Source organism: Cavia porcellus, unplaced genomic scaffold (genome assembly GCF_034190915.1).
Source record: "Cavia porcellus strain 051 isolate PalLab524CR breed Dunkin Hartley unplaced genomic scaffold, mCavPor4.1 scaffold_9, whole genome shotgun sequence".
NCBI lineage: Eukaryota > Metazoa > Chordata > Mammalia > Rodentia > Caviidae > Cavia > Cavia porcellus.
In genome coordinates this window covers 60,656,459-60,679,647 of record NW_026947492.1, presented here as the reverse complement: position 1 = coordinate 60,679,647, position 23,189 = coordinate 60,656,459, and the positions used below count along the sequence as shown (strand labels likewise).

At 35.9% G+C, this 23,189-nt stretch overlaps 1 protein-coding gene across 2 annotated transcripts in view; it reads left to right on the top strand.

Annotated features, from left to right (window-relative positions):
* The window catches only part of Pold3 (DNA polymerase delta 3, accessory subunit), a 47,144-nt gene that overhangs the window by 11,449 nt on the left and 12,506 nt on the right, over positions 1 to 23,189 (top strand). For both annotated transcript variants that reach the window (XM_003463400.5, XM_013145296.3), the window contains exons 3-9: positions 676 to 778; positions 6,036 to 6,075; positions 7,306 to 7,438; positions 12,291 to 12,558; positions 14,528 to 14,597; positions 17,610 to 17,775; positions 19,767 to 19,873. In XM_003463400.5, the coding sequence (XP_003463448.1) occupies positions 676 to 778; positions 6,036 to 6,075; positions 7,306 to 7,438; positions 12,291 to 12,558; positions 14,528 to 14,597; positions 17,610 to 17,775; positions 19,767 to 19,873 (887 nt within the window). The remainder of the gene's footprint in view (positions 1 to 675; positions 779 to 6,035; positions 6,076 to 7,305; positions 7,439 to 12,290; positions 12,559 to 14,527; positions 14,598 to 17,609; positions 17,776 to 19,766; positions 19,874 to 23,189) is intronic.

Genomic DNA, 23,189 nt, shown 5'->3' with positions numbered 1-23,189 from the left:
GTCTAAGCAACATTATTTCTGCATTTAGTGTTTGGCTTTCTCAGGTTAATGACTATCTGGGTGGTATAAATAAATAAACCATTGCATTCTACAGTTATGAAACAAATCTGAATAATCATAAAATTAGAATTTCAGAGCTGGAGATTTGTGATCATGTACATCATAGTATTTAATGTTTTAGAATAATGAATTCTTTTAGAGTCTATTGAAAATCCTGAATTGTCTTTCCCACAAAACACACATGTATGATTTCTGATTTTGGAAGTGGTGGAGGGCAATATAAATGCTAGGTTAGAAAAACCACTAATCTAGTTTTATCTCTTGTGCAGAAAAGGATAATTTATCATGGATCACATAAGCAGATAATGACTAAACATTCTCATGATTATTTTACCCTTTATATATTTATTGCCACTCTTTTAATGTAGGTTCTGTCCCTTTTGGCCTATTACTAGATTTCAGTTAATTGCTGTGTCAATGTGTAAGTTGATTCCAGTCTTCATGTCCTATCTATAATGTCTAACCTTTTGAAAGCACTCTATCCATAGAGTGAGTAAAAATTCTGCTGTTTAGGATGTACCATCAGATTTCTATATCTAACTTTTAAGCCATAAATTAAGAGCTGATGAGACAAAAACTCTTGCTAATGAATTGCATTTGCTTTCTTTCAAACAGGATGCTGTATGATTATGTTGAAAGGAAACGGAAGGAAAATTCAGGAGCCCAACTGCATGTCACCTATTTGGTGTCTGGCAGTTTCATTCAAAATGGACATTCTGTAAGTTTTCAGGATTTTGTTTGCTTTCGTTTTGTTTTGTTTTGTTTGAGACAGAGTCTCACTATGTAGTTCTGGCTGGCCTTGAACCTGAGGCAGTCCTCTTGCCTTAGCCTCTCAAATGCTGGGATTACAGGTGTGGACCACCATGTCCAGTTCACATTTTCAGAATCTTATAATGAACTTAGATGTGTTTGAACTGTGAACAGTGCTGTAACCTAACATGGGAAAGAAAAAAAAATATTTGGCATTATGGAAGTTTTAAAATAGTACTTGAAGAACATGAATATTTTTGAATTACAGACTAAGTCAAAAACTGAGAAAAGCGTGGGTAATTTTTTTGCTGTGGTGCAGAGATAATATCATTAAAATGCAATTTTCTAGGCAACAGGATACTAGGAAATTACTCACATTATTTCCTGTAATCTTTCTTCCTCTTAAAGGTATCCTAGAAACAGTTATCAATTTTCATCCTGTTCAGATTTCAAGTGACATCTCAGGTATTCAGTAAGGAAAAAAACCCTAGTTATAGTTAAATCTTTACTTAAGAATCATATTCCTTTAAAGTACAAGTTAAGTATCTTTTATCTGAAATGCTCACAACAGATGTACCATCAGATTTGAAATTTTTGGATATTTTTGGGTTTGGAAAGTTCATATATATAATATATATAAATAAATATATAATATATAAATACATTATAAATATTTATATATAAATATATAAAAATATAGGTTTCTATATATATAAATATATGTATATAATATAGTTTAGGATGGGGAACCAACTCTAAATACAAAATTCATATAAGTTTCAAATAGGTGTTACATGGCCAGAAGATTTATTTTATTTTATTTGGTACTGGGGATTGAACTCATGGCAGGTGTACTTGTCAGGCAGGTGCTTATGCTGTTGAGCTAAATCCCGGTGCCAAAAGGTTAATTTTTTTTTTTTTTTTAAATCGGTACCAGGGATGGAACTCACGACTGCCTGCTTGCAAGGCAGGCGCTTATGCTGCTGAGCTAAATCCCCAGCCCCTAGAAGGTTAATTTTATACAATATTTTTAATAATTTTGTGTATGAAGTCAAGTTTAATAGTATAGAATTTACCACTTTTTTTCTTTTCTTTTCTTCTTCTTTTTTTTTTTTTTTTTTTTTTTTTTTTTGTATTGGAGATTTAATCCAGGGCTTCTGCACTGAGCTACATCCAGGCCTTTGTAAATTTTTGTTTTATTTTGAGACAAAGTCTCAAGAAGTTGCCCAGGTCAGACCTAAACTGAGGACCCCTTGTCTCAACCTTCCAAAGTGCTAGAATTATAGGCATGTGCCATCACACCAGGATCAGAATTTTTAAAGCATATTCATGCTTAGTTTCAAAATTTAGACCATTTTGGATTGTTGTGTTAGGGATGCAGTACTTTTTTTTTGGTCACTTATCTGTTTGAGAATCTGAAGAGAAATGCGTATATTGATAAAAGTTTTTGAAGTTTGCAGAGCTTTTCAACTAGGATCCAGAGTTAAGAATTTAGTAATCAAGGTAACTAAAAAAGAGATAAGGGAAGATTAGTTAAATCTAGAAACAAAACATGACATGTAACTACAAACTTTGACAGTATCCATTTGAGAACCATGCAGGAGAGAAAATCTGATGGCAGATTTTTCTGTGAGAGTAGATGAATCAAGTCTGCTTAATTCCATGTCTCAGATAATAGTGAGGTCTGATTCTATACTTGAAAATACGTTGATTATTGTTTGGCTTGCCAGTAAGGAAAGAAGCTGGCTAGACAATATGAGGAACTGATTGCTCCAGCAGTTTTATACTAGATTAGTATTCCAGTTTTAAATCCTACGCGCTGGGAATCTATTGCTAAAAAACAAATCCAGTCTGTATTTGGACAAATCAAGGTTCTAAACCTATGTTTTTTGAGGCAAATTCAAAAGGGAAAGAGAAAAGAGCAGCAGATCTCTGAGAAGAGGACCTGGTCCGAGGGACAGGTTCCAGGGGACTAGTAGTGGTTGAGGCAATAGAATTTCCAGGTAGGTTTGAGAGAGCTGAAAACAGGGAAGGTATGGCTTATTTTTAGGAGAGAGCCAGAAAAAGGAAATTATTAAAGTTGCAGATTTTTACTCTAACTCATTATGTATGACAGGGGTTTTTAATCTGGGAACTTTAGGTGTTCTTTATGGTTAATCTCTAGGGCTCAGGAGATTCTTAGATGAAATCCTCAGAATACATTCAAGTTGTCTTCCTTGGTGCATTTTTTCTGAGAAAACTTTTTCAAAATGATAGTAACCTATAATCAAAAACTTATATATGTTGTTAGATTTCCATTACTATAACAAAATATCTCTGATAATCAACTTTAAAAAAAGGAAAGATTTATTTTGGCTCATGGTTTCAGAGGTGTCAGTCCGTATTTGGTTGCCTGCTTAGCTTTTGGACCTATGGTAAAGCAGTCCATTATGGTAGGACATAACGAAGGAAGCTCTTATCTCTTGCTGGAAAGGGAAGAGAGAGATGAGTGGTCCAGGGTCCCCAGTGATCTAAAACTATTAAGTCCTACTTCTTAAAGTTTACCCTCTCTTACTGTAGCACCCCCCTTAACACAGGGGTCTTGGTGAGGGGGCTTTTTTATTGGACAGAGTCTTGCTGTGTAATTAATTCAGGCTGGTATTGGAGTTGCGTATACCAGGCTGACTTTGAACTTAACAGTGATCTTCCTGCCTTAGCCTCCAAGTGTTGGGATTACAAGCATGTGTGTCCACTCTTCGAGTGGAGGACATTTAGGATCCAGACTATAGCAGAAGTTGAAAACTTGTATGCTATGGCTTACTGATACAGTGCTTTGTATTGCTAAATTTAAGAAGACATTTAAATTCCAGTCATCGTTTGCAAACAAAATCTCAATCTGAATCCTAATGTATGAAATACTGGAAGAGTGAATCTTTCTGTCTTGCCAAGTTCTAAGATTGTAGATGCAAAACTTGTGCTCACCCCATGGAACCCTGTGAATTAGAGCTCCACACTGATTTGCATTGTTTTCCCATTAGCAGGCTGGCACTTCCACTGTTCACATGCATTTTCAGTGTTCCAAGGAAGCCGCCGCACTGAACTGCCTAGTTCTACAGATTTTCTTTATTTATGAATTACCACCTTTAAGGGTCTTACTACAAATCTGCATAACTTTTTAGTGGTTAGTTCCTAATGTTGTTTTTTCTATCAGGTATAATTTGTAATGTGCATTTTGCAGAACATAACAGTTTTTAGGAATGCCTGTTTTATTCTTTTTAAAAGAAAACATTAAACCTTAATAATAGTCTCACTCAGATTTATGATTACATTTGGGGGGAAAAAAAAAACTTTTATTTCCTGCCATACTTGAGGCACTGGGTTCAATCCTAAGCACTGCAAAAAAAAAAGAAGAAGAAAGGAAAAGTTGCTTTGTTTTTGTGTTGTTCTCTTATGTTATGGTTTTTGGTGGTTCCTAACATTAACATAAATATGTATTTGCTTTAACCAAATACATGAGGTTTGGAAAAACAGGACACTTATTACTAGCAATATGATTATTGAAAAGTTTTAAGATTTCGTTTCAGTTCTTTGACAGTAGGATATGTCTTGCTAAAGCATAGAATATCTTGTTTTATAATCGTTCAAAGCAATTTCTTATTTTAATTAACCCACCAATTCAGTAACTAAACTCAATTTTTTTCCCATTTGCTTTCAATACATAAGTTTTGTTTCTTTTTATAGGTAGTTCCCAATAGTTAGCTCTATTGGTTTTGCCTTTCCCTTCCATTGTTTTTGTTGTTCTTTTATGTTTTTGATATAAGCAACTGAATATTCATAATACTCCTCTTTCTTAGATAAGTTTTCATACTGTACAACCTATTTTGCACTTTTCTTTCTTTTTGCTTATCATAGATCTTGAGCATTATTTCATATCAGTTACAGAATTATTTGTCCTTACCATAGCCATAAGGCTCACTGATACACTTTAGGAGAATCAGTAGTTACCTTTTTATGTTATTTGAAGTGTTCATAATTTTTGGCTATTAACAGATCGTACTATAGTCAATAGCTCAGTATGGATGTAAGTTTTATGTATATCTTCGTTAGTGTGTTGTAGAGTGTTTAAGGTTACATTCCTAGAAGTTGAATTGCTAGGTCAAAAGATAAATGTTTATGTATTTTTGTTGTTGGTATGGCCAAGTACCTCTCCTTTTTTTATTCATTTGATTATAAGTGAGTTTCTGCACAGCATATATTATGTTTCAGGGCTCTCTGCATTCCTTTTACTGTGAAATGTGTCTGTTTATATCTCTTGAGCCTTTTTTTAAGATATTAAATAGTGTTTATTTGATTGTGTTCTCTTTATTTTTGGAAGAAAGCTTCCAAAAAGATTAACCTTTTGTGAAATAAGTTGCACATTTTTTTGCTTCATCATTTGTATTTAGAAGTTACTTGTTTTTGTCCAAAAGTTAACTTTTATAGATTATTTCAGTTACTTCTGGATTTTGAATTATAGTTAGAAAGGTTTTTTTTCATCCTAGGATTTCACCTGTGGTTTTTTTCCTCTATTGCATATATATCTTCATTGTTTTACATTTAAATTTGTGGACCATTTAGAATTTATTCTGGCATATGAAATGGGGGACAGATCTAGATACAGTAATTCTCACTAATTGCTTAAAATTCTATTCACACTGATTTAAGATGCTTTATTTCATTTTATTTTATTGTAATGTTGATATCTGTACTGGCACCTTTGTTTCACGAGGACAAAATACTAACACCCACAATTTAAAAGAATAGACCTTTGTTTTGGCTCATGGTTTCAGAGGTTTCTGTCCAAAAGGCAGAAGGGCATTGTCGGGGAGAGCTGCTAAATCCATTGCACTCAAGCCAGAGAGGAAGGGGCCAGGGATCAGATATAGTCCCCAAAGTCACATCTCCATGACCTACCTAGACACACCCTGAAGTTAGCCTTACTAACTTCTTGAATGTCTCTCAAACCAATTAAGTTGATAGGATTGTCACAATTTGTATACTCTTATTTTCCTTAACCTTATTGAGGTGTAACAACCATTCATTAAACAAATTGAAATTGAATCTGACTTTATGAAAGTGGAATATGTATTTTACAAATACCTAATGTTTTCCTAATCTCACAGCCATCAGAATTGAATTATTGACAAGGAAACTAAAATTTCCCGTTCTACTATTTTAAACACTAATGAAGTGTTATTTCTTTACAGTGCCACAAGGTTGCAGTAGTGAGAGAAGATAAATTAGAAGGTAAGCATTTCAGTGGTTCAGCAAGTTCTTCTTTTTTCCTCTTATGGCATCAATGTAGGTACAATAAAAAGTCTGCCCTTAACATCTGCGTACAATATTTTAGCTATTTCACTGAAGAATTTTATATTCTTTTTATTAGTGGTTTCAGAAACATTAAAATACGATACTATATCTGCCTAACTTCCTGTTTTTAAAGCCAATAGCTGCTGACATTTACAAAGTATTTTTATCACAAGATTTTAAAACTCGTGACAGACATGCAAAAAGCTGTCCTGAATGTCATCTGGGGTATCTCATCAGCTGTAGAAACAGTACCTTTTCAATATTAGGCTGTATTTCATAATAGATTTTTTTTTTTAAACTACAGAATGCTTTTCTAAAGGAAATGTTTATAAAGTAAAGAAGTCCAATTATTTCAAGACTGTTAATGCCACTATTTTACTGTTTAAAAACTCAATTCAAAAATTATTTTGTACTAGAGTCTTCATGGTCTTGGACCTGTCCTAAGACAAAACTTTACTAAAGGCTCCTTCCAGTGGAATAGAAGGGTTCTTACTAAATTAGTTTTGAAATGTTCAAGGTGGTATGAATATTGATTTTTTTTTTTTCTTTCTGAATTTAGTAGGCAGATGTGCCTACAAGGTAGACAACTCTAGATTTCTGCATCCTGCATTATCTATTACATGCCAGGCTGTGTACTAGGCACTAGGGGCATAGAATACGTTAGGCACATTCCCTCATATTGTAGAATCTAAAATTTGTTCTGATGTTTTTTTATTTTTCTTCGGTAGACTTGCCTAGTTAGTAGTAGTATTATATAGTTGCTTTTTATAAACTAAAATTGATATAAATTTCAGTCCTCTTGGGTATACATTACTTAGTACTCTTTATGTGTTTAGTGCAAGGTTCTTCCCTGACTGGGCAGCTGGGGGTAGTCATCACAGTCATCATTAATCATTTGTTAATATTTTCTTGAGTATCCACTGGATGAGTGATACCCTCACAGGTGCTGTACTTAAAAATGACTCACCACCACCTACCTTGTCATAATGTCCCCACTGCAGACAGAAGAGTTGATGTTATACCACATATGTGGCTATTTGAACCTTTTAGAGTTTTCTGGATCACCACAAATTGCAAATGGTTTTAATGTAGAAGGGTTTCTTGTTAAAATTCCCACATGCTATGAAATTTGTGTATTAACAGACTACTTTTCCTGTTGACTTGTAGCAGTGAAGTCCAAGCTAGCTGTGACTGCCAGCATCCATGTGTACAGCATCCAGAAAGCTATGCTAAAGGACAGTGGGCCTCTGTTCAATACCGACTATGACATCCTTAAGAGCAACTTGCAGCACTGTAGCAAGTAAGCTCCTTAATGTTCCTTGTGGGCTTCTTTACGAATTGACTTTGTAAGATGTTTACACAGTGGCTGCCTCTTAAGAGTGAGTGCCAAGTCTAGTAAAACCCCATTTATCTTGCAGTAAGACACATGCCTCGTTTTATTAGTACATCATAAGGTGAAAAATAGCAGCCACAACCCATATTGAAAATCCCAGTGGACTCCTCATAAATCTATTTCTCATATATTTATTTTGTCACCATTACCAGAAATATTTGTTGTGCCCCTCTTTACTCCTTTACCCAGTCTTTGCTTGTCTAAATTCTACCTGTCCTTCAAGAGCCTGGTCAGATGTTATCCTTCAGAGAACTGTTCCTCATCTGATATCCCTATACCTTCCATCTCCAGGCAACTTTTTCTTGAGGTTTCATAGCCAGAATTAGATGTTGTAAATCTTCTGTATCTCTCACAGCACTGAGAAGTGATAGGCTATTTATGTGCATTTTGGAAATTGATGATCATAGGCTTGATTTGTGCTTTGCTACTTAATAGCCCTTTGGCTTTGGACAACTTTGACTTTGGTGTCTTTATCTTTAAATTAGATATAATAATGTTTGATTTGTGGGGGAGATAGCGAGGGCTCAAATGTATTGTGAATATATACTTCCTTAAAACATATTAAATGAGATAATTTGAATTCATTCAATAAACATTCAAGGAATCTCTCTGATATGCAATACACCATAGAGGGAATATGGTCCAGTACCTGCTTCTGGGATTGATGGTTTGATGGGAGACAAACAGTTACACTATAGTATGTCAGTGTTGTCATAGGAGAAGTACTGTAGACAGATGTGGGGGTTGCATTCTCTGTCACTTTTGATGGGTAGAGCAAAAGGACAAAACAGAGGAGGCTTCCTAAAAGTTAGGGTGTCTAAGTAGAGGCCTGTAGGCCCAATAAAATAGCCAGGCAAAGAAGTGAGATAGTAAGGACAGAGCTAAGAGAAATCACAGTGCTTGTGTGGCACCCAGAAAGTGTCCAGCTGAAACTCAGGTAGGAAATCAGAAGACTGGAGAGTATTAATTGGGGTTTGATAATGCTTTGATTACTAGGGTAAGGAATGTAGACTTTATTTAGGGAATTTGGAGCCACTGAAAAATTTTAAGTGGGTAGAGTGAATTGACCAGAAGTGCACTTTAGTCAGATAGCTTGGTAGATGTTGAAGGTAGATCAGAAGACAATAATCTAGAGATGAGGTCATAAGAGAGGAGAAACATTGCAGTGATCCAGGGTAGAGATGACAGTTACCTTAAAGAACATAGTGGTGTTGAGTGGAGAGTTATGAAGGTTAAAGAGTCCTGATCATTAAAAGAAATCTCAATTTGTGCTAACCGTGGTGACACACACCTGTAATCTCAGCATTTGGGAGGCTGATGCAGAAAGGTTGTGAATCTGAAACCAGCCTGAGCTATTTAATAAGTTCAAGACTGGTCTGAATTGCATAGTAAGCCGAGGCTCATGAAACAAGACAGTGTCTGTCCTGGGCTGCTGAACACTAAGAAAGGGAATATAAAGGAACAGAAATAAGAGTAAAGATAAAGATTGGAATCAGAAAAATAGGCAAATAAGCAATAGAGAGGCAGAGAGAATATATAGAATAAAAGAAGGATAAAATAAAACTACAATAATGCTTCTATTCTGTGTTCAGAGTGGTTTTAGTGTGTTTTGCATTGTTTAATTTCAACATACATGAAGGTATGGAAAGCTATTTTGAAGAGAATGAGAGACATTATGGCAGCCATTGTTGATTTTCCTATTTCTCTGGTTTTGAAGACCTATAATGCCTTCACTCTGTTCCAATCAGTTTAATACTATTTTGTTTTGTACGAATGCATTGTGTGTGAAGGTATGGACAACTATTTAGAAGAAAACAAGAGACATTATAGTATCCAGTGATGATCTCCTGTTGTCTTGCTTTGAAATCTGTGTCATTTACATTGTTTTCTTCTGATCGGCTTTCTTCTGATTTGTTATGTTTTAAAGAGGGTAAATCCTCTTTAAAATAAAATTTAAAAAAATATTAAAAAGAAAAAATAAAACTCTAGACCATAGTTATTAGCTATGTGACCACGGGCAAGTTACTTAACCTCTCAGTTGTTGGCTTCTTTATCAGTAAAGTGAGGCTGTTTACAGTGCTGCCCTCACAGGGCTGTAGGGGATTAAATGACTTAAAATACGTTAAACTCGTACAGTAGTATTTGACGCATAGTGGTATTTAATGATAGCTGTTTTTTAAGGGCTAAGCAGCAAAAAAGGGGCCAAAGAGTCAGAGATAAAAGGAAAATCATGTTTATATGGATTTCCAGAAACTAAGGGAAGAGTTTCAAGAAGGATGCACTGGTGGAAAGTATGTTACTGAGAAGCCAAGTTAAGATAGGAATTTGGATCTATGTCAAGTGAGATCCATTGGATCTAGTGATGGCCTTGGTAATAGCATTCGGTGCAGTGACCAAATTCTGGTCAGCTGAGCAAATAGGGACCTGAAAAAGAGAGAGCTAATATAGACAAGTCTTTCCAGAAAAATTGACTATAAAATGGGGGAGGGGGGAGACGGCAGTAGCAAGGAAAAGTTAAGACTAAGGAAGCATATATACAGTTTGAAAGTTGAGAGTGACCTGAGATGTGTTGTTAAGAAAGAGTCATACTGGGGAAAAAGCCGAAGATACTGGGGGGGTGGGTAACTTTTGGAGACAGGTTCTTGAGAAATAGATACAGAATTGCCAAACATAGGTTAAGTTCCCAAATAGAGACAGTCTCTATTTTGTATATCTAAAATGGTACCTTACCACATAGTAAGCATTGAGTAGATGATCATTGAGTGAATTAATGATAAATATTAATTCCTTTTTCCTTTAGTTCAAAACGTTGAGTGTAACAGGCATATAAATATTTGATAAATAAGTCTATATAATTGTATAGCTAGAGAGTAATAATGTATGTTTGGTGTCATTTAAGGAAGGATTTCAAGAAAGCTCTCATACCCTAATAAGTTTGTATAAAGTATATTAGATTTCAAAAAACAGTTTATTAAAATTTTGTCTTATCAATTCAAACTTTGAAGACCAGTTCAGGGTTTTTTATCTATTTGCAAGTAAGCAAATAAGAATAAAAGTGACTCAAAAGTTCAAAATGGAATTTGTCCAGGGCCCATTAAAATAAATAGAACAAGTAGAAATGTGATAATAGGAAGCACTTCAATGGAATTTTACCTAAATACTTAAAGTATTGTTGGTAGAAATGTGAAGAATTTATCTCTAATAAAGAAGTTTGTGGTTGGTTCTGACAATTATGGGCCAACTGAGATCTGACTCATAATTTTGTGTGTTTTAAGAAGCGCTGAACAGGAAGAAAGTTGACATTTTAGGATTGAGCAGAGATTCTTCTGTCTTCAGGCAGGCTCCCAGCCTAACTTGGTTTCATCATTATTGCCAATTCCTGGTTCTGACCTGAAGGTGTGGAATGCAGACTAAAGGGAGAACAGTTGTGTCAGGGCCAACTTTAGATGCTGACATTGAAAATGAGACACCACCCTTTCCTTGTGCATGGAAGACCAGAGAGGAAGAGCGGTGGGCGAAAGTAATGCTTTCTGTTGCTCCAATGCAGCACTGCCGTGTCCAGTGTAGGATTTTCTGTGTGGACCGTAGTGGCTTAGTGGACACCTTTTGGAGTTACAGACTCTAGCTTTGGGGATGCTCAGTCTAAAGTTATTTCTGAATGGAAAGAATTCCTCAGGGATTTTTTTCATGGGCCGGTTATTCAGTCCATTACTCTTGAAGTTGTGCCTGTACTCCCTGGCAGTTGCTATCACCATGTAGTTTCTAAATCTCCCCCATCTCCTTCCTACTCAGAGTTGAAGTAAAACTCAGGGGCAATGAGAAGCCAGAGTCTCATTTTTAGGAACTTGAATGGTCATTGTGTCAACATGTTTCTGCTGACAGACTTGCTGTGTGTCAGAGATTATGCTGAGTAGCTGAACTAAAAAACATGAATAAGACCTTCAAGGCATTCTCACCTCCCTCCAATAAGCAAAAGATTGGAGGTAAAGGTTTTTCTTGTTTAGGAAAAGTTGAGTAGCTTTGCTTTAAGTAAAACCCTTTGAGAAGGGTGAATCACTTATCCATTCACAGTGTGTAGGGCACTGTGTTCCAGATTTGTATGAAACGGGCAAATCTACAATGAGGAAAACATCAGTGTTCCCTCTAATAAGTGTACATGCAGACTGTTCATCAAATTCTTCACTCAGGCTATTTAGGTGGTACTATTAGAAAATAATAAATGGCCATAAATGACCACAAATTATATGAGCCAGTGGCTCTGTTCCTCACTCATGTTTTAAAGCTTGACACACTGGCCTGGAGAGTTGCCGGGAGACCTAATAATATTGAAACTTTTAGATTTAATTCAGCCAGAATTTATTATATACCTGGCCCTATAAGGAAAGTTTTAAACAAGGGATAACCATTTGGTTCCCCAGGGCTGGTAAAATTACTAAATCTTTAATTATTGTTTGGTGTGTTCTTACTCTTGAGTTTGCTTTGCTTCCCCCCAAAGCGGGAGTATTCAATATGGTTTGGTAGAAGCCTTCTGATCCTAGCACTATTACTAAACCATATGTAATGTTGCACAAGTCACTTCTCTCTTAATACTTGTTTCTTTAAATGAGAGTTTTATACAAAACATTTCTAGAATTCATTCTAGTTTAAAATTCCATAATATGTTAATATTAGGATTAGAATGTATTGTATAAAAGAAGCAAGACTTTAAAATAAGATTTTGATACCAACATCAATTCACTGCACCATTCCTGTTTTTTAGGTTTAGTGCCATACAGTGTGCAGCTGCAGTCCCGAGAGTCCCTACAGAATCCTCATCTTCCAGAAGGTTTGAGCAGTCAAATCTTCAGGCATCAAATGAGACACCAAGCAGTAATGAGCTGCCGACCACCAATGGTCATGGCCCACCTCCCTCCAAACAGGTTTCCCAGCACCCCAAAGGAATTATGGGAATGTTTGCTTCTAAAGCTGCTACGAAAGCCCAAGATACCAACAAGGAAACCAAAACAGAGGCTAAAGAAGTAACAAATGTAAGTCTTCCTTGAAGGTACGCACTAATTACAGCACAGATTAGCTACCTAGGAAAGCATTTATAGTTTCCATAGTAGTTATGATTGTGACAGTACTGATTTGAACCCTTTAAAAGTGCATGATTTTTTTTTTTTCCTTTTAAGACAGGGTCTTGTTTGTAGTGCAGGCTGGCCTTAAACTCAAATGTGTAGCCCAGGCTGGCCTCAAACTTGCGGTGATCATCCTGCCTCAGCCTCCAAAGTATTAGGATCACAGGTGTGCATCACCACATCTGGCTTTAATGCGTAATATTCTTATCTGCAGTAGTCATTTATTCCTTGGTAATACTTCTCACCAGGCCTTGGATTTTCTTTCTGTAAAATACTAATACTTGCCCGGTATACATCATAAGGTTATTGTGAGACCCAGCTGGACTAATGTGTGAAAACACCTCAAAGATTGTAAATGTCAAGGAATTTTATATTAACAATGTGTCATTTTGAGAACGTCTTAGAACTTTGTCATATATATGGGTGTGATTGAAATGCATGGTTATTTTTAAGATTTTATTTCAGTAAAAGACACATTGCCATAAATCCCACACACATACACACTGTCTCTTGCTTCCAGTATACTTATCCCATTGTTTGTGCTGCTTTCTGAATCAGTTCTCCTCTTTTGTGTCTATGAGCTGTGATCAGAAATACAATGAGTGCTGTTGCTCACCGTCATCCAGTAGAAAAGCAGGCTCTTAAAAACATGACAGTGTGTCCTCATCCACCTTATCCACCAGATCTGGCACTGTGCAACTTCTGCTTCTTCTCAAAGTCAAAATGACCGTGAAAGGTTACCATTTTGAATTGATTCACAGCATTGAGGCAGGCAGGACAATGCAACTAACTCATAGAAAAGGGTTTCCAGAACTGCTTCAGACAGTGGCAAGAAGGATGAGACAAGTGTGTTTGAAGAAAGGGAGGGTGTTTTGAGGGGGGATGATGGGAATAGATCCTTTACTGTAATAAAATTTTGAATCATTTAAGCATTTACCATATTTTTCTGTTACACCCTGTATACCTTTCTAGGTTAATTAACCCTCTCATTCTGTTCCTTTGGCTTCTTTTTCATTCACCTCCCTTTGTTGTTGCTATTGTTGAGTTATCTAAACTATCTTAAGGGCATTGAATTTTAAGTATCACAATATAGTTAAAATCCATTTAAGTATAATTGCTGTTACTGTTATTACCATTCTTGTCTTTTGCAAGCTTCTGCTTTGGAAAAGTAGAAGAGTAGTGGAGAGAAACATAGACATTTATTGAATTGATACTGTGTGCCAGTAGTTTGATCTTTGTTTAAATCTTTGTATCAATTCTATTTGGGCTTCCACATTTTTATTTTGTGTGTGGTAAAACTGAGGATAGACTTGCTAGGTAATTTACTGTTAAGTTACTGTTGTCACCGTTAAATTGGAGAACCGGAAATCAAATCCACTTCTGATGATTAAAAATGTAATGTCTTGCCCACTCCCCTGTATTGTGTACCATACTACCTCTGATCTGCATTAATCTTAATGTAAATTGTTTTAAAATCTGTTCAAGAAAAGCTTAGATGTATCAATGGATAATTTTATAAGAACTATGACCAAGCTTTGTAAATTAGAATCATATACTATTTTGGTCTGGATTGTTTTAGATTAGTTCTCATGTCTAATGCCTGTACATTTTGGCTTGATTACATAATGATTATACCATCAAGAAAGCATGCTCTGTTGTAGGAGAGATTATTAAGAATAACCCAATGTCTAGGAAAAAAATCATCCTTGTTTTTTCTGTGTTTTAGTTGATAATGTTTTTATTACTTCAATTTCACTGATCAATATTGCTTTATTCAGGGTTTTTATATCTTGATTCAGCTTTGGTAATTCAAGTATATCTAAGCATCCATTTCTTCTGAATTTTTCATTTTATTAAGAGTATCTTTCTATGTTTTAAGGCATCTTCAACTGGCAGCAAAGCCTCCGGAAAAGGGAATATGACCAATTTTTTTGGAAAAGCTGCTATGAGTAAGTATGTTCTTACTTTCCTTTGATTAATAAGTGAATATTAACATGGTAGCATATCATACTGAGGTGTCTAGTTTTTGCCCAGGCATTCCTACTTCCTAACATAAATTTGTAAATATTGACCAATATATTGATGAAAGTAACCAGCTAGCACCATGCACCTACTGGATAAGCTGAACTCGGTTGAGATGTCTTAGAGAGTAGTTTACTATTTCTCCATTTATTTCCAGCCTTGAAAAGTGAAATACTTGCTTCGTAGGACTACTGAAAATGAGTTAAAGTAAAAGAGAGGCCACTTATTCAGCAGTATTGTGTTGAGATTTAATAGTGGGTACTGGTGCGTCTGCCTGCTACAACCTAATTACACCTATTTTCCAAGCGATCACAAAAACAAATCTTTTGCATTTCTTTAGTTATTTTTTGCAGTTTATTCACAGAAATGGATTAAACTTTAGTGTGAATTTGAATGGTAATAATGACCATTTAAACAGTTTTTGAGAAGATAATCTGTATTTTAAAAAATATGAGTTAGAATTCTTTCTTATGGAAAGAACCAGTAATCACATATTTTTATGTTTCTCATGTCAAGTATATGTCCCCTGAGGGCATGTGGCAGAATACCAGGAAAAATGCAGGAGCCAAAGGATAATTATGGCAGGCACACTTTCTCAAGCATCAGTTTTACAAAGACTTTTTAGGGAAACATTTTTTCGTGTGCTTATGCAAGCAAAATTCATCTGAATTCTGCCTTTCCATGGTAGTCAAATTGGCAATCAAAGAGGGTTTGGGGTGATAATATTTTATTTGCCATGAAAGTTACCAGAGATGACCATTTTTGTGTTCTGAAAGTGTAGCACATAGAAAATGTGATACTTTTAGGTTTTTGAGAAGCACAATTGTACTTTTGTGGGCACAGCATACAGCAGGACTCCCACTTCTATGAAAACACAGAGTGCTGGTGTCCCTGGCATGTGTGGCTGGGTATGGGCCACTGGACTCAATCAGATTATGGTTTCATTGCAGTTTTGATAAGGCCCACCTTTGTTTGTATGTGTTTGTCACCTTAGGAACCAGTCTTCTTAAAGCTGTTTTAAAAATAAGACACATGAAAGTTTGCTAATTGTAGAAAGTACCAAAGTATACATACGTGTATGCTTATTTATTTATGAGTTCATTGTGTACTCACTGAAGACAAATATATGATAAAATAAAATAGTTGCTGATTGTAATTGCTAGGCAGGTGTTATTAAAATGTGTAATACAGGGAGAGGGAGAGAGAGTTACTCATCTAATAAAAATCACTTCTAAAGTTGATTTATTTAGTAGATTTTTTTTAAAGGTTGAATGGTCAAAGTAAAAATGTGGTTTTCTTTATTGCATTTGACACACGAGATAATCATTGCGATGGAAATAAGGCTTGAGAGTTGAATGAGGAAAGTTAATTGTGGGGAGTGGACCATTTTAAACTTAGTGCTGGGCAGTAAGAAATATTGGCAAAGATATGGAAAAACTGAACCCTCTCACTTTGCTGTGGGAAATGTAAAATGGTGTACACACTTTGAAAAACTTAAAGATTTTAAACTGTTACTCATTAATTCCACTCTTAGGTATTCAAGCAAATTAGAGCTGCATGTCTGCACAAAAAAACTTGTGCGAAGTGGCCATGCAGCAATTTTTTTTTTGTATTGGAAATTGAACTTCAGGGCCTTATGCTTATCAGGCAGGTTTTTATGCTGCTGAGCTATATCCCCAGAAGCAATTTTCCTAATACTCAGGAAGCAGAAACAATACCAAGGTCCATAGTGGTTAAGTGGAAGGACAAATGTGGAATATCCAGACAATGGGATATTATTCAGCTATAAACAGGAATCAAATTCTGTCACTGTGACATGTTTAACTCCTATTCAGTTTGGAATATTTTGATGGGAAAGTCAGGAAGCATTGATGCTTGAGATAATAGTATGGAAAATGTAAGACTTGGTAAAGTTTCCCAGTCAGGTCTTCAAAAGTATAGATTACATTTAATTCATCATCTATAGTTTCGAATAATATGTATGATTTATAAATTATTATACTATCCTATACTTAACAGCCAAGACAAATGTGGTTTTTTTTCTGCACTGCAGATGGTTTTAAGATGTGACTAACATGTAACCAAACTTACTGCAAGCTATTGTATATTGTGACTTTGCTTACAGAAAGCTATCACTGAGTCCATGCTGAAGGCTGGATTATGTTTCTGTAATTTCTCAGATGCTGGACCCTTCTTAGGAGCATTTATTAGCCCCTCTGCTTAAACAGCAGTTGTTTTTGTGCTTTTTATCTTCATGCGAGAAAGAAGTCTGCAGTGTTAAGCTGGCTGAAGTTCATATCTTGGCTCTTACTTTTTCTACCAGTGTCACCCTGAATAAAATCACCTAACCTCCCATCTGATCTCTTAATTCTTACGATAATCTTCAGTTTTTACATATTAAAAATGATTTTGAGGTAAAATAGTTTGTCCAAAGCAAAGCTGAAGTAAACTAAAGTAGTTTTTCCATTTTATCATTAAGGTAATAGATAGTAAGAGGATCCCAGCATTAAAGGGTAGATTATACTAGAAAGGAAAGGTCTTGCTACAAATTCCGTGGTCATTATTTGTAAGCTATGAACTCATGGGAAGGATCTTTTAATCCCTGTCACTCTTAGTTTTCCTCATCTGAAAATAGAGAAAGATGATACCTCACAAAGTTGTATTTGTTTTTTCTAAGCCTTGCTTTTACTATCCTTTGACCTGGGGGCTGTGATATAATAAAAGATTAGCAAGAGGCAGAAATGGGAAAAGTTATAGCTACAGTAGTTAGAAAGGAGAAATGTTTTCTGAATAGCCTGAGCTCTGTTAGGACAGGGACTGTTTTTCATCCCTTTAGCCCTTGCTCCTAACATTACCTGGCACATAGTGGACTGTCAAAAGAATGATGGATGAAGATTGCATAGTGAGGTTATATATCATCTGTTATACTTCATTTGTAGATAAACTTAAAGTCAGTTTGGACTCTGAACAAACAGTGAAAGAAGAAAAAATAGTGGCACAACCTCCAGTGTCTGTCACTGAACCAAAACTGGCAACTCCTGCAGACCTGAAGAAATCCAGCAAAAAAGCAGAGCCTGTTAAGATGCAGCAGAAGGAAAAAAAATGGTAGGAAAATTCTGTCACTTGTAAGGGAAATGTCTGCTGGGGTGAGAAGGTCTGTGGGCTTATTGACAGCAGGTAATTTTCAGTTGAGTCTTAAATTCTGCTTAATATCCAGGGATGCAGCTCTACAACCAAAAGAAAAGAGAACTCAGTAGGTTATCTGATGAATTAGGACTTGGAATCAGCCAATTTGGGTGATTCAGGACTCTCAAAGTCATATTTTTGTCACCATTGATCTAAACTAATTGTCTTTTTCCCCTTCGTTTCTTCATTTTAACTTTGTTAACATGGCACAAATGTGCCTCTGTGTGTGTGTGCGCGCGTGTGCTTCACTTCAAATTGCTAAATGAGAAGTTACTGTTTCCAGTCAAATTTAAGAGAAAAAGTTCTTTGTTTTCTTTTTATATCAATGAGTTTATTTTTCAAGTGGTAAAATGTAATTAGAAAAGAAAATAAAAAGCACACAAGCTGTTAAAAATGGATCCAGGAATTTGAGACACTACCTCATAGCTGGTAGGAATTAGTCTGTTGAAAGAAATTCTAAAGGACACTGTCAGCACTGATAGGCCCACAAAGACCTGACTTTTGTGGCAAAGTTGGAGCAGCTTGAGTAAAAAACACCAGCAAAATGGTGATGTTTCAGAGGCTTAAGGCTCTGTCCAGTCGGCTTTTCTTCCCAGAAACATATGATACAGAAGGATTACAATGTCCCCAACCATGGGCGTAACATTTAGAGTTGGTGCTTATTGCCAAGAATGCATTTGTATTTCACTATTAAATATGGTATTAAACGTCGGTTTTAGTAGATGCCCTTTACTTGTTTGAGAAAGTTCTTTTCTGTTCCAAGTTTGCTGAGGGGTTTTATCATGAATGGATGTTGAAATTTAATGAATGCTTTTTCTGCATTTATTGAGTTACTGTGATTGTTTTGCAGCTAATGTGGTGAATTGTATCAATTGAGCTTTAAATGTTAAACCACCTTGTTTTCTTTTTCTTGGAGTGAACTTCACTTGGTTATGATGTGACCTTTTTATATATTGCTGGATTAGATTTGATAATGTCACACTAGGAATTTTTTTGCCTATATGGTTTTTGTTTTGAGTTTTTGTGATGCTTGGGATCAAGCCCAGAGCCCTAGCGTGTTAGGCAAGCATTTCCAGTCCTTCCCTCTATGTTTATGAGGTCTGTGGTTAAATTATTTTCTTTTCAGATAATGTCTTTGTCAATTTTAGTGTCATAATTGTGCTAACTTTGTAAAATTATTTGAGAGATGTGTTTTCTGTTTTCTGAAGGAGTTTGTATAGATATTTCTTTTCTTAAATGTTTGATAAAAATTTATAATTGAGTTCAGGCTTGGATATTCTCCATAGGTAGATTCTTTTATTGTGTATTTTATTCCTTTGAATAGAGTTACTCAATTCTGATTCTTCTTGGATCAATCTTTAATAAGTTGTGTTTTTAAAGAAATTTGTCTCATTTAAATTGTTGGACTTAATGTTGTAAAATGGTTCGCAGTATGGCCTATTTCTTTGAGTAGCTGTAGATATTGAAGAAAAAAGATTCAGACTTCCTCACTCTAATAATAGCATGGAGTAGTAGCTGCTTATTTAATGCTTGTTGAACAATTGGCAGGGCAGTAGAAATGCATTCAGAAAGACTCTTGATAATCTTATTGATGCTTTCAGTGATCTATAGAGAGTTAGAGGAATCTTATATTCTGGTAACCTATGCAGTGACCTAGTTGTACTTAGGCAACAGCATATCCTTTAAAAGAGTCCTTGTACTGCAAAAGTAGCTCAGCAGTAGAGCACTTCCTTAGCATGCAGTAAGCCCTGAGTTCCATCTCCAGCGTTGCCAAAAAAAAAAAAAAATTCTTATTGGCTACTTTGACTGGAATTAGGACCACGAGTTATAAAAAAAGATACATAGGCACGCATGAGTACTTATATTTTTGTTCAGTGTAACATGCTTAATTTATTCCTGAATGACGACAGGGGGAAGCGAGTAGAGTTATCTAATGATGAACCAAAGGAAACTGGAAATGTGAAGAAAAAGAGGAGAAGAATCAAACTTCCTCAGTCTGACAGCAGTGAAGATGAAGGTGGGCATTATTATTCATTTACTAGAGGATCAGTTTTATTATGCTCAAGAACCTTAAAAATGATGTATTACGGATCATAGCATACTAATCCTAACATCAGAGTCTTACAGCCTGTATTTCTGTGTGATATCTACATTAGCTTTTTGACCAGAACTGTTCTTTTACTGCACATACGAAGGCATTGTTTTTTTTTTGTTGTTGTTGTTTGTTTGTTTGTTTTTTAAGGAATAAGGATTATTCCTTTGGCTAGCTTTATGTGAATCTTTTTTTAAGAGTTATGATATTCTGGGTATCAAGTGTATTGAAAGTATTCCATACACATTGTTGCAAGGAAATGACACTGTAGAACCTTTGGTTTTAGCCTGTGAGCAACATTGTAAGATAAGCAGACAGACTAAAGGAAGAGTCAGGGCAGGAGACTTAATGTGCTTTTTAAAAGAATATCAAGTATTCTTAAGAGCCAAGATCCCATATTAAATCAGGTAAATGAAAATGCATGGAAAGAGGAGGCCTAAGAGAAAGACCCAGGCTGAGTTGATAACTGAATGAGAGCCAGAGATAAACAACCGCTGTGTTCACTTCAAGGATCTGTGGCCTAGTGTGCGTAAACCATTTTAGGCAATATAGGGAGATACAGTCTAAACGAATTCAGCATCATGGGAAGGGGCGTAGACAAATGCAAATAAATTGTGTTACTAAAATGGATTAAAGAAGAATAATGAATGGAAAAAAGGAACCTTCTATCCAAGAAACAAAACTAGAAATGTAAGTCTTGTCTTAATGAGAAACTGAACATGGTAACAGAGTCTCTCCCTAAAAAGAGCTATTAACTCAGTTGTATAAGTGAGTGGAAAAAACAAATTATATGTGTGGAAGATTGTAATGCAGAAGAAATGAATAGACGTGATAAATAGTACAGGTAGTGTACTCTCTCTGATAGAAGTGCCATTTTTTCAGTGGATTTAGATCCTACCATTCACAGGTAATGTTAGGAGCACAGCCTCTGATACCCAGTGAGAGGAGCAGTGCCCTTCAGAGGTATGGTGTTGGTTGGTTAGATTTTTGGGTTTTTTTTTTTTTTTTTTTTGAGACAGCATCTTGTCTCACTATATTAACGTGGGTTGGCCTTGAACTCACTTATGTAACCCAGGCTGACCTGAACTCACAGGCCATCCTCCTGCCTAAAGCCTGAGACACAATTTTTTGTTTTTGTTTTGCTTTGTCTTTTTGAGATGGGGTCTCACTATGCAGTTCAGGCTGGCCTTGAACTCACTTTGTAGTTCAGGCTGGTGTGGAATTTGCAACGATTCTCCTGACTCAGCCTCCCTAGTGCTGGGATTACAAGCATGTGCCACCATGCCCAGCGAGGTATGGTTTTTTAATGGGTATTTGGAATCAGTAGAATTAGGGCATTGTGAACATTCAAATGTGAATGCCATTGCTATGTCATTCCTTGTCTTTTATCAGAATGTTTTGACCATGCTTTTTTGCAAGGTGGGGAGGGGAACATGGTAACTGGAAATCAAACTCATGGCCTTGCACTTGCCAGGTGGGTACTGTAGCTACTGAGCTATATCTCTGGCCCTTAGCTACACTTTCTAAAAGAAATATTTCCAAGTATATGAATGAAATAAAAGACCATCAGGAAACAGTCTGAATGGTTAAGAATTTAAATGCAGGCACATAGGATAAGGCATTGCTTAGGAAGAAGCACTAATTGGAATAGTTTTACCTACTGCAATCAGGGAAAGAAGTTGGGGAAGATTCTACAAAAGGCTTTGAAGCTGTCAGCCTAATGTACATTAAAAAGGTGAAGTACCCAGCCATGGATACTTACATGCCTGTAATCCCAGCAGCTGCTTGGGAGGTGGAAGCTGGAGAACTGCAAGTTTGAGGCCAGCCTGGGCAATTTAGTGAGAGCCCATCTCAAAAAAAAAAAAAAAAAAAAAAAAAAAGTGTGGAAAGTGGCTTGTAGCTTAGTGGTAGAATGACCCTGGGTTCAATTCTCAGTGCCACAAAAAAGGTCTGGTATTAGTGAGATAGTCTAGTATTAGTGAGTTGAGAAATTACTACGGGTGATTAGGCACCATTATATACATCTGCAGTATTCCCTGTTGTTTTGATCCACGGCTCACAAAAATGATAGTAGCTGTGGGTGACTAGAGATACAAGTAGGATTATTTAGTTTGGAAAGGAGTGTAAAGAAATGTGATAGAGGGAGCAACCTATAATAACAGATGACAGAGCAGTGGCTTTCAGATTTTTTCTTTGTGATAAAGATAATTTTTGGCACCGGAATAAATTTATGAACCTCTACCATTTCATTCTTAAATTTCTTTGTCTCAGAGTAGTGGGATTTTATTTAAGCCTTTAATAGTCTCTAACTTACAACTGTTTGATTTCTGTTACATTGTTTACATGATATTTGCTGAATCTGCTGTCTTAATCTAGTCAGTAGCAGAGGAATAGCTGGAATGGAGGAAATGGCAAAGATTTTGGTATCAGACAGAGCTGGGTCTCTTTTCTGCACCACTTATTGTGTGATTTTAGACAGATTGCTTAACTTCCTTAACTGCTGGTTGGCTCATTTCTAAAATTGGGATGTTACCAGAAACTGTAGTCTTATTTATGAGCTTCAAGTAAGATGATGTGTAAGAATGCCACAACAGGGGCTGGGGATTTAGCTCAGCGGCATAAGCATTTGCGTTGCGAGCAGGTGGTCGTGAGTTCGATCCCTGGTACTGATTAAAAAAAGCAAACAAAGAATGCCACAACAGTGTTTACTTGACTTATAGTGAGTGTTTTTTATTATCCCCAACCCCTCACTGTTGAGGCATTCAGTATACTCATAGGAACCTTCTTTTAGAACTCTACCCAGGAACCAATTTTTATTCTTTCACCATGCCAAGAGTCATAATCACCATTAATAGTTTTCTAGATAGATTCTCTTTGTAAAGTGAAAAAAAAAGGAATAGCATTAATATCTGTGTTGCTAGGAAGAAACATGAGTTGTAACAGATATGTTTAAGTATTTTCATTCCTGAAAATTGCTTATGAAGAATGTTAAGCAATTGGCCCCACCCTTCTTTTAAGGTAAGGATAGATATTTTTAAAATACTGAGTTCTAGGAAGATGGGAATGCTTTCCAGGAATTTTAATTACCATCTCTGCCAGAAGACTCAGCAAACAAGTGGTTATATTGCCGAATCCCTGAAATTAACTTTACCCACAGTTCTTATTCTGCCTCCACAAAAGTTGCTTTCCTGGAATAACTCATGTTTCTGTACTTAGTAACTTTAATTGGAAGATCTACAGA